Source organism: Rhyacophila brunnea, unplaced genomic scaffold (genome assembly GCF_057557595.1).
Source record: "Rhyacophila brunnea isolate RB1 unplaced genomic scaffold, BYU_Rbru_1.0 scaffold_11, whole genome shotgun sequence".
Classification (NCBI taxonomy): Eukaryota; Metazoa; Arthropoda; class Insecta; order Trichoptera; family Rhyacophilidae; genus Rhyacophila; species Rhyacophila brunnea.
Window position 1 is genome coordinate 32123587 of NW_028232763.1, and position 20481 is coordinate 32144067.

The 20481-nt window shown below is 35.4% G+C and overlaps 1 protein-coding gene across 1 annotated transcript in view; it reads left to right on the forward strand.

The window, feature by feature from the left end:
* chm (lysine acetyltransferase chameau) overlaps positions 1–20481 on the forward strand; it is a 110540-nt gene that overhangs the window by 2900 nt on the left and 87159 nt on the right. Inside the window, exons 3-5 of the mRNA XM_085960274.1 lie at positions 5258–5469; positions 9965–10182; positions 18115–18308. Of these exons, the coding sequence (XP_085816400.1) occupies positions 5258–5469; positions 9965–10182; positions 18115–18308 (624 nt within the window). The remainder of the gene's footprint in view (positions 1–5257; positions 5470–9964; positions 10183–18114; positions 18309–20481) is intronic.

Below are 20481 nucleotides of genomic sequence, written 5' to 3' on the forward strand. Positions count from 1 at the left end.
TCTTACATCCTTCAGGTACGACTGGATTATCATATTCATTCAGTGGTCATTCTGTCTATGAGATATGTAGGTCACATTGTACAACTCTTAATTTCTGGTTGACTCTGTTACAAAGACACCAAGTTTTGCATTAGTATGTGAGTACTGGAAGTGCAAATTGGTAAAACATTTTGCGTATGAGGTAAAATGGGAGGTTTCTCTTGAAAATGGCATTCAGATATCTGAATGTATTTCATGACAACTTTATTCACTGGAAGATTTTGTCATGCATACATATATTAAAACAATAACGATGTGATGCAGTATTACATATCGACAGCTTAATCTGCAAACCAGCCAACTGCACTTTTGACCAAAAATTATATTTTGATGGCATTTTGTTATAAAGCATGTTTTCTATGCTCACACAAAATTTCAAACTCCTAAACCTATAAATAAATGCATTATCATTCTTCAAACAAAACAGCCTACTGCAGGTGACAAATTTCCAATATCCTAAATGGAACAATTCCGCTCTTTTATAAATTTCCTTTATATGTAAAAGGGAAGCAAAAATAGTGTATTAAACATAGTGCAGCTTATTTGTAAAAAAAAAATTCAAGTGTATTTTTGGAATTCGTTACCTTACTTTGAAAAGGTTCTAATTGACATTTTGGCCTAAAATGACTTTTTGTTGTGAAAAGGTTCCATTAGCCATATTCTATCATATATGTTCATTTCAGAATCATCTAATGTCAAATATGGGAATTAGCAGTATGCCGGAGTTCTATCTACATGTCTTTTTATATTGAAAATATGACCATTCCAAATTCCAAACGCTCATAGCTCAAAACATGGTCAAGTGCAATTCGAATCTTTTCAAAGTAAGGTAACGAATTGTTAAATTCCACTCGATAGTTAAATTATCATGTTTTTTATCCTTCCATGCCCAAATGGAGTTAGCCGGTTTGTAGATTAAGCAGTCGATATGTTCCATAAAATTCAAGTGGGGATCATCTCTATTAAACCCAAAGTTAGAGGCACACCTGGATACTCATAAAACATCCATAAGATGGAACCATAATTATATACATTAGTCATAGTCGTTAAAGAGCCAAATATGAGTGGCACAACGGTTAAAAAAATTTCGAGAGCCATAAGTACGTATATTTTTATACATGTGATTTATTTAAATGAATTAATTACATTTTATAATTGTTTACATTAAGTGAAGAAGATTTCCCGAATAAAACTAACGTAAATACTTAATATTATATGTTTTTATTGTTGATATTATAAATATAATTTTTACAGAATATGAATTACATACAATTTTTACGCATTCCTTAAAACTAATGTGAACAATGACAAAAAATAAAAATTGTGAATTTTGCAAAAGTTTTTGTAAAAATTGGGAATTTGGCAAAGGGCCGCACGCCAATACCCAAAGAGCCACATGCTGACCCTTGGTCAAGTAAAAACCGTGGAAATAAGCAAATATTATAATAATAATAATATTGTATACTTATCATTTTAAAATAAATACAGTCGAACTCGGCTATTATGAGGAAGATGTGACCGACTGAATTTGCTCATTGCGCGTTACTTGTTATATCAGAGAATAAATGGGCGGTCACATAACACAAAAAGTCGCAATTCAAACAAAAATATACAATTAGAATTTTTCCCCGAAACAACCATGGCATTCACAAACTACAAAAGAAGTTGTTTATTGTAATGAACGCTGGTAGGTACCTACTTACTTCACAAACCTTGTATTTTTTTTTCAACCATATGCATGGATACTTTTTCTATCTTGTCAGTGAAAATACCAATTAGTTAGGTACTTAGATATTTAACTAGTGTCATAAACGTAATCCGAACCCGGCAGCATCCTGTCCGGTTGGATATTATTGCAGGGTCAAAATGTTTTTAGACAATCGACACATTAACAGTTTTAAGAAAATTTTTGACAATATTTTAGCTCAATATATCAGATAAGGAGCTCGTTATAAAAGTGAATAAATGAATGGAGAAAATCATAAACTAAAATGTCAACGAATGTTTTCTCGTTACATCCGAGATCTCGCTATATCCGTGAACGTAATAACCGAGCTCGACTGTAATATTATTATTATACTTAAATATTTTCTTATTTTGATGTGATCACTGTGTTGCGTTGTCACTATAGAGCAAGGTTCAGCAAATCTGTACTTGCGAACCAGATGTGGCTCTTTGTTACGCTTGCGTAGTTCTTGAGAAATATTAAATGTGAAAATAAACATTCCATATTACCAAAACTTGTCGAAGTACCGCTGAGAAAATGATGGCTCTATTAATGTATATTATTTCAGGACTGTTATTTTAAAATTGAAGGAATCTTTTTTGTGATGGTTTCTAGAATCCATGAAAAGCGATCCCAGGTTTTGTAACAAATCGTCACAATCTCAATCAGTCAGTAATTTTTTTCAACGTAAATTTTGGATTGCCAGTTCAAGTAAGAAATATATATAAATGGCTGTATTGATAGATAAACTAAGAGCATGGCATATGAGTCGGTTAGTCACTAAACCCACTCTCAAGGTTTTTTTGAGTTTCGAGTAAATCATGATAAACTATTTTGTGCATTTATTATGATGTTGATGCTAGTAGTGGTGATGTTTAAATAGCGATTTAAACGTATGCTAAAAATCATGGTTTGAATCGTGACGTCTGATTGGTCGGCTATGTAGAGCGGATTTAGTAACGTGTTATTTATCCTAGAGCAGATTTCGCGTCTTTCAAGTCAATATTCATTTTGATTTCTTGACAAAACATAGCATTCATAATTACCTACATGCTCGCAGCCATGACCTCTTCTGGATCATAACCATTTTCTCGTGTTCAGCATATTAGGCAACATTAGCGAGGGGTGTGAGACTAGCCAATGCGCTCCCCAGAGACATAGACATTTTCAGTGTTGTTCTGTGAATTTTGTTTTATAAATTTCATCTTATAACAGGGTTGGCGAACCTTTTCATGTACGTGTGCCAAAATTTACCAAATATTCTTTTTCAACTCTGACGTGCCGAACATTTTTTTTATGAGGAATTAAAAATTCTTTTAAAAAATGATGTTCTAGATACCACTCACAGAACATAGCAGACATGTAGCTTTATCACTTTTTTCAATTACGCCATACATTTCGGTCCACCAATTTTGAAACTGTCTGCCAGAATTACTACTACTAGATCTACCATCATAAATTGGCATTTCAGCAAGGGCGCTAGTATGACATTGAGAATGTTGCCATAACTATCAAAAAAATGGTTATTTATAAATTTTTATTGGTAGTATATTTATGTACAAATATTATTAAAATAAAAAATGAACACAATCAAAATAAAAACGTGTTACTTTTTTTATAACCACGAGGAAGAAATGCATAGTTGGAAAATATAAAGTAGTATTGTGAAAAAATATAATAAAAAAAGCGAAAATAAATTATATTAACTCTAAAGACAGTAAAATAGTATCAACATCAATGGAATTTTAAATAAAACACGATAACTATAAATTACACAAACAATGTAGAAATTATATAACTACTATAATGGTTCAATTCCAGATAGACTATCATCCGATTCTGTGTCACTCTCAGGACCATTTACGGTATAAATAAAACCAGTCGAGGTCATATTATGGAATTGGAACTTGTAAATATCAGTTTAATTTATATACTAAATTTCTTTATAAATCCGTTTACATACACAAATAATAAGTAAGTATTAATTTATATTGATATCCGACATTAAGATTTTTTTTATATCATAACTTTGAACAAAACTAAAAAACAACAAATAACTTGCGTTGTAATATAAATGCAACTTGGTAACACTGAAAATAAATCTTTACCTGTCATGGCGGCTGTCTGTTGTATTCCATTATCGATAGGAATAATCAATTCTTTTTGTCTTTTTTCGTCATCACAGAATTGCCATACTTTTAGAATGATGTCTCTGGCATTCCCACGAACTGTTTTAGAACTACTTTCCATTATGCACTATATTTATTTCTTCTGTATTTTCAATAACACAATATATATCCCGAATTCTGCACGCTGACTCAGTCTGGAATAAATTTGTCATAACGCCCAATCAGTAAACGCTACTGCGGAGTTATTTTCGAATTGCGCTTCGTCTGCATTCATTTCTTCGTGGAGACATTATAATTCGTTGTTGATTATATTAAAATATCGCTTACTTTTATTACTTACCAAATAATTGGTGCTAAGTAGCTATCGAATAATGTCAAATATTAAAAGGTCACATTCGTTTATTATTAATCTAAAATGCTCTTTTTATGTTTTCAAATGTAGAAACAATAAAAATCTTGCGAGCACGAAAAGTACCTAAATTAGCAACAAACACTCATTCGATTATAAAATACTATATCAAATATAAAATTATGTATTAGGTACATTCCTTATTTAAAAAAAAAAGCTTATTTTTTACTTGTTGATCTCTTTTTTTAATAGGTATATTTTATTTATCAACACTAAATGTAATGTTTTTGATATTTTGACGCCATGAGAGCTAGATAAACGCAAGTGCAATCCATAATTCGAGAAACATGTTGTAAAATCAAATGGCGTTTGTGACAAAGTTATCCTCGATAGACAATTTTAGTTTCAAATTCGACCGGCTGACGACTTACGATGGTAGATCTATAGCTTCATCAAGTTTTTGTTTCTTATTTGGTGCAGTCACATTTTGTGGGTATAAATGAAATTGTTAATGTATAAATTAGTTTAGTTCTTATCGCACACATTGACACGAGAATTGTTCCGATCATATGAGGCATTCTCTCGCTACAGTGGTTTCAAGCATTAAGCACTAAGGACCGACCTATGTAATTATATAATTAAATGTAATGCTTATTCTTGAAAATCATCTTGCATGTCATAGGTTCGTCACCCCTATCCTATAACATTGTTTATGTTTTTTATTTATTTTCATCTCTATTGTGAGGTAATATTAATTGCTATCACAAGATAGGCATATAGTTTTATTCAATTTGTTTGAATAGTCAGTTAAAATTTAAATCTCATGTTGTGAACGTCCTGAATTCTGATTTATTTAACAAAACATTGTGGACATAGTTTTGTTTTTTAATATATAAATATTTAGTTAATTTTACATCAAATTCTATCTAATTAATTGATCACTGAATAAATGCTGATGCACGTGGAGTAAATCCAACTTGATATTCTAACATATTGTTTTGCAATCATTTCCAGAATACTCCGACGAAAGAGTCGACGGCAGGTACGGCAGCTCCGGGGACGGACTCCGATGTGGAAAACACGAAACCCGCCAGCAATACAAACCCTACCGTTAATGTGACCCGTAAACTGACCCGCTCCACCAGTGCCCGCAAGTCCAGGCACGTGGTCGGTCGGGTCGTCAACAGTGACTCTGATTCCGATCCTGAGGCTGGTCCTGCTAAAAGGTATCTTCATTTTGATTACTTAATGACGATGCAGTGCGGCTTCTTCAACTTACATGTGGTGATTAGTGGTTAATTGGTTTATTTTTCCCTTTATTCCATAATGACTTTTTCTATGAAACCTTAAGGCTGTCCGAGAATTGCGCCTCAGATACCACATTTACGTAAGAAAATAACATACAATTCCAAAAATGCAGCCATATTATGTGGTTTTACATATTATACACTAAAGATGTTGAACAAAACCTTATTATATAGAGATGTAACCTAATCGAATGAAAGTAATGGCAAAAAGGATCACTGCGACAGTTACATGTAAATTGTACATATTATTATATTTTGCCGTATCATAGTTTGCGTACTTCTCATACTGAAAACCATCGAGATCAAATAATGACATGTCGTCCGTGAAGCATTGCAGATAGTAATATTCCAACTTTATAGTCTACAATCCTATGTGGATCTTGTTTAGTAAGTCAGATGCTTAACCCATTAGGTTCATACGCTGGGTCCAAACACACATTTGAATTTTTGCCAGACCCAGGATTCGAATGACATTATAGGCCTGAAGCTTAGCTGCTCGGCCATTGTGGGCTATTTTATTAGATTAAATAAGAACATTATTTTGATAGTGATTGGCATCAAATATTTGATAGTAACGCTGTCATTATTATTACTATTAGTAACTGCTCCTGGGACATTACCAGGCATAAACAACTGTACAGATTCTTCACATAATACATAGTGCCTCATGATACGCTTGATTAAGACCGAGTGTGGTGCTAGGCGGGTTTGGTTTGAAGGGCGTTCTTGTGTTGTCATTATTATTAAATACAAGCTGAAGTACCCGGCTTCGCACAGGGTCGCTTCATTGATAGATACATTTATCTTAGATATTTAAAAAATAATAATAAGTAATTATCTTTTTAATATTAAAATATCTGTGTAATACAATATGGCAATATGTTATTAATGTATTATTAATAGTATCAATATGTAGTAAAAAATTAAAAATTAGATAGAACAAACAAACAACAAACTTTGTATTTTATATAATACTAATTTAGAAACCTTCGCAGGTGTGCGCACAACAACTGACAAAAGTTTCATCGCAATCGGATAAATGGTACAGGAGCGCATACGAGTAGAAGAAAAAGATGATTTTCCTATGAGCCTATAATCTTCGCGCAAGTGCAAGCAATAAGTTAACAAAGTTTTATCGCAATTGGATGAACGGTATGGCAGCGCATTAAATACGAACAAACAAACACACAAATATTGTACGATATTGATACGTACTAGCATCTACTTGCCAACCTATTTTCGAATCATTCAGAATTTTATATAAATATATACGATACGATTGTATTTCCAATTTACTTACCCACCTATTTTCTTCTGTCTTTTCCTCGTATTCCGGTGACTTTTATTACTTATTTTCAAGTGTTTTGTCTAGACATGAAATTGATCTCAATGCTACACGGACGGCTATCAGTTTCCGATACAACATCTCACAGTGAACTATCATACGGCAAACTGCATACGTACAAATTTCTGGACAAGCACTGTGACCACTACATAATTTTCATAAAAACTCAGGATTGTGCACCATGATGTTTCTTTTTTCCATAAATAAATGGTACGTACGTCAAACCGGAAATTGTTTCAGTGATTTTTGGAAACCACAGAAGGCTCCATCTGGAAGAATACTCGACATCTTTGGTATACATACACCAATAATATTATCGCTTTGATATGACTTTCACAGAAATTTAATAGATAATGGTTTTTATTACAATATAATATAATATGTAAAAAAACTATACTATATATATTTATATATATATTTTTATTCACAATATTTAAGAATGTAGCATTCAATACTGAACATGTATATTTCTCATTCAATTGTTTTGAAACAATTTTTTTTTGATCCAGACTCAATGGTTCGGGCCTGTAGCTAACAATCAAATTATAATATACCCTCTACTCTATGGAGGTACATATCGAGGGTTAAGAAACGAGACCTCGTGACAAAATGGAAGGAAAAAACTCGCCTGCACACTCATTTATCATCATTTATGGCACTACAACCCTTGGCAGGTCTTGACCTCCTTCCAAAACTTCCTCGATCCTGGACGATCCAGCGCCAACACTCTCCAGTTGCTTTGACCGAGCATTTTTAAATCTCCCATAGCGCAGTCCAGCCATCCCAATTTCGGCCGTCCAGGTCTTCTCTAGTAATGTCTGCCTTGTATTTATTATTGTATGAGTTCGTTATCCTTTTTCCATAAGCCAGATTCATGAATCAGTCCAAGTCCGAAGCTGTTTCTGGTTGGTTTCGTAAAAATGGTTTTTACAGGGCGAGGTCGTTAGCCCCACGCCTAACCCCCTAATATCGGAAAGCCATTTCTCTCTTCTCCGTTAGCCCTGACTACCCTATCCATCGGTGTTGGTTGCCCGATCTCCAGGGCTGGTCGAGTTACCAGGTTTCACCACGTGGAGGTTAAGGCAAGAATTGGGTGAGAGAGGCTGGGCGATAGCAGATGTTACCGTATCGTAACTCGCGCATGCACCTTATTACCCCTTAGAAATCTGCCTGCAAACTATGTGTTCGGTATTTGATATTACAAATCAGTGTGTTTTCAACAGTGGCGGCTCGTCCATATGTACTGCGGAACTGCAGCACCCCCAAGCAAATTGAGAAAAATGTAATATTATAATATACATAAATTTATGTATATTATATGAAAATATCAATATTATTTAAGCGTGTTAAGCTTGCCCAAGCACCGATACATCCAATAATAATTATCATAACCGCGATGAAAGTGATGCATCGGGTGATTTCATGCAGTACCATTTTTCGATAGAATATGCTCGAATTGGTTACTGGGGGGCGCAGGGAGCGGGGCTCGCCGCTCAGAGCTTAGTCTGGTACTACCGCTTATACAGTAATACTAATACGAAGATACTATTTTCGTGTTGCGAACGTTGTCGGGACAAAGACTCTGAGCTACTAGCGAGTCGCGACAGATGTCGAGATCAACTAAAAGGGGATAGACCTTCTTTCAAAGAAAAAAGACAGAAGAATCAATTTTATAATGAAATAAAAACACTTATAATATTTAATTTTATAATTTTGATGTTAATAGTAAAATATAATCCAAATAATCATTTATTTTTAATCAACCGCAGCACCCCCAGATATAATATCCACGAGCCGCCACTGGTTGTCAACAATAGTGAATGTATGTATATAGTAAGAGGATTACTTACACGCATCTGACAGGTGGCTGGCGGCAAAAAAATATGCATTTATGAGTTATCATTAGTTAAATAGTTCACATAGTAGATACGAGATGTCGTTTCGAACGTTTTTAAGAGCTAAATATTTTTTTAAGAACTTCAACTTTCGTCGGTAGATGGCCGATACTACCAATATTTAGTATTTTGAACAAAATGTCACTTACGAGGTCTCGTTTCTTAAAACCCTTAATATGCTCCACTTACGAGTGAAAAATGATTTTGCATTTACCGAAGAGCTAGGACTATAGTTAACGAGGCATTATGATTTTTTTTGTTTTACAACAGTTGATGGCAATTCCGTACCTCTTGTAGTGCGATTGGATTATTAGCCATAAAGATATGATATTCTGTACATTATCGCCATTGACATCTTGTTCATTTGTACATTTCATTCATTCAGTTCATTCTTACAATTTTATATAATAACAATAATAATTGTTCACCCATATATTCTACTTATAAAAATAATTATGCCATTCGTTTGTATCCCAGTGCTGCCCCCTAGAAAATAAATCTAGTGTTGACTTTTTTTGCATTGTTTACTTGTATGGTTTGTGCGATTTTATGTGATTGTTCATAATATTCATTTATGACAAATACAAGTTTCAGGGTTTATCTGGCAATATCTGCACATTTCATGATTTATGGAATTGACAGATGAATGAATATAAAATTTTGTTATAAATGTATGCAGTTTTTGAAAGATGCAAATTAAAACAACGTGAAGTTTGCTACAAGTTAATTTGCATTGCGAAATCCTATCATTTTGGTTTTCTTTCACGACCCGATTAAAATAAATCATACCTCGATTTGCGTTTACGTGTATGTTGTCATTCACCTTACCCGTTTTAATATGTCTTTCCCTGTCTCGCTCTCTCCTATACATTTAAATGTGTTTTTTCTCATGTGTTACAGATAGACAGATAGATAAATGAAGAAAAATATATATTGTAATTGCCTCAATTTATGATAATAATGTTGTATTTTTGGTTAAATGCTACCTCCTGTACTTTGCGCGTGACTTATTTTTGCAATAAAAAACAAATATAAAATCAATTTAGCCGTTCTGTGCCTCAGCATACAGGGAAAGGATCCTCCTGTTGGTATCTAATTTAAAAAACACGATAAAATGAAGATTCCATGTAATAAAATTGAAGAACTGACCATACAATGTTATTCCCACTTTCAGATCAGCATCTAAGAGTCCTGTGAAGCGAGCAACAGTTTCGAGTAAAGGTCCCCCTGCCCTGATGTGTCCAGTGAAGGGCCGGGGGGGCATCGGACCTATTTTGGAACGCCGCATCGCCAACACCTCCTCCTCTACTTCCCCCACTTCCCTGTCGGCCCTTGACAAGCACCAAGAACCTCGGTGTCCCCTGCCCGGATGTGATTCACTCGGCCACCTCAGTAAGGAACTTATCATTATGAAATAATTCAACCAAATTATACAATTACAGTACAATCTCACTTATCGGGCACTACCAGTATGTCTAGCAGTGACGAAGGCTGGAGGTAGGCTGTTAAGATCCGACATAAATAATGCACCATAACTTTATCAGTCAAACGTATTTGTTTTCATTGACCAAAAGCCATGTCCACATTGGCAACAAGTTGCTGGCAACCTCATTAAATTTCGATTAAAACAATTTTTGGTCAAACAAATTTTGATAATTATCGTGAAATTTAATGAGGTTGCCAGCAACTTGTTGCCAGTGTGGACACGGCCTAAGACTACAATGTGTAGATAATGTTTGTTAGTTTTTAAAATTCAGTTATACCTTGCCTAACCCAAGCCATAGTAGATAATAGTCAAAAAATACATGTTTATCTGTAAAATATCTAAAATTATGTAATTAATTACTACATAATTAATACATAATTTTAAATATTTTATAGATAGAAGAATATTTTTTATCGATTATGGTTTGGTCTAGGCAGGGCTTGATGAATTAAAAAAACTAACTAACACCATCTGTAATATTATGTTTTCTTGATTCAACGAAAACAAATAATTATGACAGTGAAAAGTGCGCACTATTTTTGTGAGATCATCCATAGCATACCTGAACTATTATGGCTTGGTGTAGGCACGGTTTAATTGAATTTTAAAAACTAATGAGAGTATGGCAGTGATACCTATATCATACTCTCCCATTTTCATGCTTTATCGTATTGTATAACGACATTACAAATTAAATAACCATCACAAAGAAATACTCAATTTCCCATTCATCGTGTAAGTGATAAGTTTTGGTGTTCTTTTGTGTACTCATTGCACTCAACGTCAAACAACTCTCCTGCTGTGGACAGAGCCTACTATGCTATTGTGAGAGGAAACTATGACTCAGTTTAAAGCGCAGGGATTCTTCATCTTCTCTTTTTCTCACTTCTGTGGCAGGCCGTAAGTGATGCAATACGAATCAAGTGATTTGACGATGTCACACAGGTTTCTTCATGATGAATTTGAAATTTGCTTTCACGTAAGCTGCTGGTTATGAAAATAAAAATAGGAATGGTTAATGCGTCCACTTCAAAATCTCAATGAACCGCTGTGTAATATTTTTAATTTTTTATAACATGTAAGGTCTGGCATGAACGTTTAAATAATCGGCCGTTCGCAGTCAGACAATAGTTGGTTGCTCGCACATGATCCAATGTATTATCGGCGCGCTTATCAATTTATTATTTATTTGAGCGCGCAGAGCCCGATTTATATTGGGGGCAATGCGCGCACATCGAATAATTGCCGGCGCGATAACAAACGTCAAAATGGATTTCATAGAGGTTGCTCGCATATTTGCCCTTCTTCTAAAATTGCGTCAAAAGAAATGAAAATGAAGATAGTGGGTGCATCGCATCCAATAATAAGTGCTAGACTAATAAAGGGTCAATTCTACCAATCCTACAAAGATTTAAGAGCATACCCTCAGAAGTTTTTTTAATACACCAGAATGTCTATTGACAGCTTATTAGCAGACATATAAAGTATCAAAACATAGTTCTTTTCGTCGTCGTCGTTTTTTTATATATTATCAAACTACTTTAAAACATAGGTGTATATATTATTAAACTATACAGAAAAAAACTGAAAAAATGGGATAGGTATGCGCATGGAACGAAATTTGCCAATGCGCATCGATATATAGAAATGTCAAACTTGGATTTTGTAGCGGTTCGATGAATGTGTGCGTTCGCGTCACTTGTGTGTGCTTGTGTGAGTGCACTCGGCCGACGATGACATCGTCCATTTGTATGCTCTCATTTGAAAGCATTGCCCATTTCCCATTTCCCGCAGCCGATTCGGATCGGTGTAGAATTTTATTTCCGAACACAAATTTTCAACTCGGTCGTCCAAGTGCAGGGTTGCGTTACAGAACTATAGTTACAACTCCCCGATTGTTGATCGTACGATAATTAATCATTCATGCGTGCTAGGCCTTAATCTAACAATTTCAACTCTGACTTCAATAATATCAGCCACAAAATATTTTCTAGATATCTTATATTTGTTTTTAATGAGAATGTAACCTCCTCATTCAATTGACTTGTGGATGACCCAAAATATGATGGGTACAGTAAAACCTCGTTAATACGAATTCCAGAGGACCGAAAATCGTAAAAAAAATCTAATTACGAAATATGTCGTGTATGGGGGGAAAATATCAAAATTTTGAAAATTTTTTTTTTTTGTTATTAATTTTGTTTACGATCATAGATGTGCCTACGAAATTTCCGAATCCGTGTGTGTTAATGGGTCATAAAATGTCAGGATTATTTATACAGTATAACCCCTATTTTACGTTTTTTAAGGGACTGAAGAAAAAAACCTAATTGGAAGGAAAATGTAAAAGGGGGGTATTGAAAAAAAGAACATTTAAATTTTATGTTTCTAAAAAAATAACGTTTTATTAAAAAACAACATTCAATTAAAATTTTTATTGAAAAATCGTTCGAATGTCACGACCCAATCATTGTCAAGTGCGCGTAACTCGCATATTTTGAATATTTCCGACGTAAATCGCGGGAAAGAAAAACGTAAATGCGGGTATTAACCCTTAACACTCGAGTGCCGCCATATCGGCGGCATTATAAGTTTCCCGTATTACTCGAGTGCCGCCATAGCGGCGGCACGCCTATAAAGTCGTTTTTTGTAATATTTTCAGAAATTTTTATAATGCGATATAATTCAAGTTAGTGAGATCCCCGGGGTTCCAGCGGCTAGCTCAGGAGTCCATCGAACCCCGGATTCACAAAAAAAAGAAAATTCAAACGGTTGGAGTGTAAATAAAACACAGTCCTTCGTGCTCGTAACGTGATATTGTTTATATTTTACATTTTCTTAATTTTTAGTTTTACAAATTATATTTGGGATTTTTACAGTTGTAGTCGTCAGGTCCGTACCTATCGGAAAGGGGACGCTTACTGCCTTTTCTTTTCTTTTTTCAAATCTCGCGTACCTACGCCGTCCAACAAAAAGGACTCTCGTGATTGGCCAAATTTTATCGCCTGATTTTGATTTGACGAATCACGAGGACCACCTCGGCGCAGGCGCGCAGGGATTTTTACGTTGCCGGCAAGCGCGGCAAAATTTATTATATTTAAATACTTATATTTAGTCTTAAAATTATCTCTTTCATACATCATCATTTATACATTTTAAATTAAAAAAAATTACTTACGTGGTTGAGCAAGGAATCAGATTAGATGTTTTATGAAGCCGTTTCTAGAGGTCATGGTTACGTTTCGACTTGAGCTACTAAATGATTATTTTACACCGGGAGAAGCCCGCCTGTAACAGGGGTGTATCATTCGCCCCATCTGGATTAAAGTCGAAAGGTACGCCCTGATCTCATCGGCCACCCATCCAATTCCTTGTTCATCCGTTAAATACATGGCATGATAACAGTTTATATAAAAAAAATTCAACTACAATCTAACTATTCTAACATAAAACTCTATACTTTAGCTCTATTTTTATTATTTTCTATATTTATTTTGGATTATTATTTTCAGCTCAAAGCAATGCTTTCGCGATACTTTTGAATAGGTCAGAGTTTGATTTAATTTCAGTGTAGTACATTTATTTTGTGTTACTTTGTTTTAATTAGGTTTTCTTGTTATTTTATTCGTTTTTATTAGTCAGCGGAGGGGTCGCGAAGCTGCAGTCTTTGACTCTCGCGCTTTCCAATCTTTCTTTTGTATTCCTAGGGGCTACATTTGTAGACGTTTGGCCCTCGTTCGGAATTATAGTTTCGTGTTACGTTTTTCTTCTTCTGGTGCAATAGGAGCGTACCTCGTTTGGCGTCGTCTGCCTTTGCAACCAGGGCGTGGTAGTGGCGTTACTATTGAGCCAGGCTCGTTCCGAGCAGCGGATATCTTCCTGTGGAAAGTTTTCCACTGATCTGCTGGTCTCTGGAGTATCACCTCATAGATGGACAGGTACTGTGTCTCCATCTGTTCCTATTACTGCGGGCAAGGCATCGTATAGCGGTACAACGGCCAGGCTCGTTGACGGCGGCACGGCTCTCCCACAGGTAATAGGATGGATGTTTACAATAAGTATCCTTTTCCCTTTCTTTTTTTTTTTTTATAGATGGTTACACTTCGGAAGTACCTCTTGTTGTTTCACGATCTTTCAGGCGTCACGTCCCTAGTCTCTCCATGAACCTGCGCGAGAAAGGAGAGTGCGCACTCTCCACACCATCAAGCTTTGGTATCATGAATTTTCGGCTACGCTGCCTTTGGATGCGCTTACTTCGAGAGGTGGCTCCCTTTGTGCTTCCAAATTGTCTTCATCTGTATTTATTCTTTTTCTTTCTTTAGTAATTTATTCGTTCATTAGACTTCCTGTACTTTAAATTTATTCGAGTTTACTTTATTAATTACTCCTACCCCATACATTAAATAGCTACTAATTTTATATAAAATCTTCCCATTGTACTTATGGTACTTACTATCACTTTTAATATTTTACCCTAATACCCATAATTATTTTGCAACATTGTATTGACTGTATAAATCACATTGATATTAAAAATTGAAATATTCCACCCTCTCATTATATTTATTTCTGAATCAGTACACTTAAAACTGTGTAATTAACTTTATTTTTAGTGAAACCCATTTTATTTAAAAAAAAAAAAAATTGTTGTTTCGTTTTACGCGCCCGACATCCTATTCCAAGGCGCGCCGCGCCGATTTACGGTGCCTCTCACGTTTTATTATTATTATTTTTTTTTTTATTATTGAAACCCGTTGAGAAATTTACGGCTTATTGACTCATTTTTTTTTTTTTTTTTTTTTTTCTTCACAAGCATACAATCTCTACTTTCATCCTTTTATACCTAATTTTAACTTATTATTAAAATTTAACATAACAACTAACACTTTGTCGAGTGACGCCTTATTATTCCCGTTCCGTTTTCGCTGTGTTAAATTTACGATTGGTAATTTGTAAAGAAATAATAGGGACGGTAGTATACTATTTTCCTCGTTTCTCTTTGGATTCAAATTATTAACACGGCGTAACTTTGAAACAGGTTTCGCGCTACTGTAGAATATCGTCTTTCCCGTTTATAAAATTGTTTGCGATTTTTAATGTTAATGTTTTCGAATTCATTCATATTTACTTTATTTGAACGGAAAGAATTGGCGTCACTTTGCGGAGCGTTATTTTTAAAACTAGAATGTACATTTTTCTTACTAACGAACTTAAGATTATAGGGCTCAGAAAGTGTGTCCTTAATTAACTTTTTATCCGTAATTAGAAGAATTTCCGGATATTTACGATTATTATCTTCACTTTTAACTACACTGTTTACACTGAAACTTCCAACAGCAACTCGGCGTTCACCCTTGACTAGAGGGTTGGCGACTGGTCCTGCTTCATCTCCTCGTGGTCGAGCCTGCGCCCGTACAGCTTCTTCGATTCATCTCAGCTTGCGCGCCTTCTCAGCCCTCTTGTGAGGCTCCCTAGCCTCGCGTTTCCTTTTTCTCTCCTCACCGAACATCCCGTGGTCGACTAGGGTACACATGTTAGTGATACCCTAGGAAAATCGGCATTTTGCTCGCCGTTTTTCGTCGTGAGTGGGCCGTGGCCTCTACGAGCCCTCCTCGCTGGATACCGTCGATGATGTGTCTGGTCTCCATAGGTGGGATTTGTGCAGCCATTCGTCGTACTGGAGACGCGCTGGTGCTACGGTCTCCAGCACGACGCTAGGCGCGGTCAGCGCCGTATGTGGACTGTCTTCGAACACCAGAGGGCTCTCCCGGTTTGATGTTGGAGACAGCACTTCTTCTTCGATAAGGGTTACGTCGGAGTCCGCTTTTTAGTTAACCATTTCTTGGTTGTTCCGGCTCCTGGATCATAAACTTTTATTTAGCGTTCGCGGGCGTAAATTTTATTTCGCGGGTTCGGAAGAATTAATGCGATTCTTCACGCCCCATGTTGCCAGGCGCCATTGAGATCCCCGGGGTTCCAGCGGCTAGCTCAGGAGTCCATCGAACCCCGGATTCACAAAAAAAAGAAAATTCAAACGGTTGGAGTGTAAATAAAACACAGTCCTTCGTGCTCGTAACGTGATATTGTTTATATTTTACATTTTCTTAATTTTTAGTTTTACAAATTATATTTGGGATTTTTACAGTTGTAGTCGTCAGGTCCGTACCTATCGGAAAGGGGACGCTTACTGCCTTTTCTTTTCTTTTTTCAAATCTCGCGTACCTACGCCGTCCAACAAAAAGGACTCTCGTGATTGGCCAAATTTTATCGCCTGATTTTGATTTGACGAATCACGAGGACCACCTCGGCGCAGGCGCGCAGGGATTTTTACGTTGCCGGCAAGCGCGGCAAAATTTATTATATTTAAATACTTATATTTAGTCTTAAAATTATCTCTTTCATACATCATCATTTATACATTTTAAATTAAAAAAAATTACTTACGTGGTTGAGCAAGGAATCAGATTAGATGTTTTATGAAGCCGTTTCTAGAGGTCATGGTTACGTTTCGACTTGAGCTACTAAATGATTATTTTACACCGGGAGAAGCCCGCCTGTAACAGGGGTGTATCATTAGAATGAATAATAATAGGTTATTACATTTATCTGAGAAAGAAGTCGGCAAAAGAATACTGCGTGCGTAATTTCAACATAGTATTTTTATCGGAATCTTCTCTTTTTTTATTCGTAGGTCGTCGCTTGCAAGCAATGTTTTTTTGTCACATAAATTTTATTTATTGAACGTTCCCAGACTAGAGTGAAGTGTTTGTCACGCATGATTTTGAAGTGTGTTTATATTTTTTATTGGTTCTCGCTTGCGCAGGGGCGTCTCGTATAGTTTACAGTTTTATATTTGAATACTGTTTTTGATGACAATACTTACTAGTATATTATGCCGATTCGGAACCTATATAATGTGAAATACTCTAATGAGTCAAATGAAAATTATTACGTATCGATTTATTATTTTTTGAGAAATCTTTTGATAATGTGTACCGCACTGGGAATGAGTTGTTATGAGCCCGAAACTAATTTAGGAAATTTACGAGACAGCCGCTTATATTACAAGTGTATTTGAAGGCAATTCATTTATATCATATTTACAGTCATAACTATATGTATGGACGATTTACACTTTATAGCCACTTCTCTACATACCGCTATTTCATTACGATTCTGTGATAAGCCAGGATTACATATTGGAGATTGCTTTGTGAAATACCACACAATGAAGAATTATAAATAAACTAAAAATAAGTACAGTATATTCATTATAAATCTATTTTACAGAATAAAAAAAAATATTTTTTTTTACATTTTTTTCACCAATTAAATGTTTTATATTGAAATTATGCTTTGTACGGAAAAAAGTCTCGAGTGGGTGGTATGTACCTATAAAAAAAATTTCGAGTGGAAAAGGTTAAATGTACTGAAATACATCGGGACTGAAAAAAATACACGCAATTGCCGGGAAAACGTGAATTCCGGGCACGTAAAAACGAGGTTATACTGTATTACCTTTTTAAAATAAGTAATTTATGATGTTTTAAGAAAAATCTGTCACAATTTTCAATGACTGGCTCATGAAATATTGTACTTTATTACGATTTATTGAATATTTTTGTATGCCAGGACTTTCGAATTACGAATTTTTAATTAAAGGTACCTATGGTTTTATATGAAAATAATGTTCAAGGGACTTTTTTTTTTGCAAAAATTTTCGAATTACGGCGAATTTCGAATTATCCGTGTTCTTATTAACGAGGTTTTACTGTAATAATATATAATAGAAAAAAATTAATTGGTGCAGATGCGGTAAATTGTAATTATTATTGCAGGTGGGCGATTGGAGAAGCATTTCACGATAGAGGCGTGTCCGATATACCACAACACGACGGCGGAGGAATGCAAGAAGCGAGTGGCGACGGTGAGAGCCCTTCAGGAGACCCGCCGGAAATCGCAGCATGCCCTTGCCAGCCGACGAACCACCCAGCCCAGCCTCGAGCATAGAAACTATCAGCTCAAAGTCAAGGTATTTTATGAATATGTACATATTACGATATACAGTACACACTGTATATCTATATTTGAGAGTTAAACTATGAACAACTCCAAATTTGGTGTGCTTGACTTATCACTATGTTGATCATAAATTCGTAAATAGCAATAACAAAGATGTAGGGTTTAGGACAATTCGATGCTGCCGACTGGACATCACAACAACTGGGCCGAAGAATGAAATGCGGGAAGAAGGTACACGCATTGTCACCCTAGGGTTGGTTTGTCGAAAGCGACAATAATATGTGAAATCTTCAGGAGACAAAAACCAAAGTTCATTACCTTATATTTTAATACTTGAAGTCATATTTATTTATTTGGCATAGTGCAAGATACATTATATTGGGTTATATTAAAAGACTAATCCATTGATATAACTTATTTAATTCAGAAGAATTTGTATTTATTTAACATCTGGTACGCAATGATTACTCCCGAATTGTGGAGATTAGACTATCCAAACCGTATTTTTAAATGTTAGCTGTCATAAAATATGTTTTTATATAAAATAAATTGAATTGCATTAAATACTCAATTTCGCCAACAATGAAGCTTCCACAAACTAATCCTAAAGCAACAGTATGATTATAATCAGCAAGTTGACAAGCAAATCTAAAGTAGTATAAAGTAGCTACCTACAATAAAATGAGGTTTTTGTTTCTTGCAAAAACCCATGTCGATGGTGTACTTTTTCATTCTAATCTTGCAGTAAATTGCACCAGTATTGTGCAACTTACTATATTAAACAAATTGGTAGATATTCTGCAAATTATACCATAATATACTTCAGTGAATTTTCGGTTGTCAGAATATATTTCATATAAACCATATATATTGCATATAAACCGTATACATTATTGTGATTCAAGCTTGTGGAAATTTTATCAATATCAAAAATTGATCAGTATTATAGGTGATACTATTATATATATAGAGAAGAACTTGGTTATTAAGATGAAGATGGGACCGACTGAATTTGCTCGTTATAAGCGTTACTCGTTAACGTGATTATTTAAAAAAGGAAATGATCCTACTCCAAGAACGCTATAAAGCCCAAGAAAGTCGGCTGTTCTATAGAAAGATAAATAATGTTAGGAAGGGTTTCAAGCCTCGTATCACAATGTGCAAGGATGACGATGGCATGATACTCACAGAAAAGCACCGTATTCTTGCCCGGTGGGTGGGTTTCTTTGATCAACATTTAAATACTCCCCATAATGATGCCGGCAACACTAACATTAATACTCATGACCAGGAATTAGTACAAAGTGGCATGGATGATAACGAAGAACCACCGACATTAAATGAGGTAAAAGGTGCCATGTCAAGGTTAAAAACAAACAAATCGCCTGGAATAGATAACCTACAGAGTGAATTAATCAAATATGGGGGAGAAAGCCTGCTCAAACATTTGTATAGCCTAATCCACCAAGTATGGACTTCAGAAAAGATGCCAGAGGAGTGGAAGGATGGGCTGATTTGTCCCCTGCATAAGAAAGGAGACCAACTAGAATGTAGTAACTACAGAGGGGTGACACTCCTTAACTCTGCATATAAACTGTTGTCGATTCTGATATTCCAGCGGCTGGAACCCATTGTAGAAGGAATACTCGGGCACTACCAAGGAGGCTTTCGACGAGGGAGATTATGTGTTACTTAAATATTCACTCTAAGGCAGATTCTAGAAAAGACCACTGAATTCAATATTAACACGTATCACCTATTCATCGATTTTAAGGCAGCTTATGATAGCATTAATCGATACCAGTTATACGAAGCAATGCGAGAATTTGAAATTCCGACGAAAATAATTAAACTTGTAGAGATGACAATGACACCAGTACAATGCCGGGTAAAGCTTGAAGCGGAAATATCCAAGCCATTTATATCACTGAATGGCCTCAGGCAAGGTGACGCTCTGGCATTCCTTCTTTTCAATATTGCGCTAGAAAAGGCGATACGGGATGCAAAGATTGATGCCCGTGGCAGCGGCACGATATTTACTAAGCCTGTGCAGCTGCTGGCGTATGCCGATGATATCGACATCATTGCCATATCAGAATTGGCACTGAAAAAGGCATTCACAGCACTAGAAGCCTCTGCCAAAAGAATGGGTTTACAAATAAACAAGGCAAAAACTAAATACA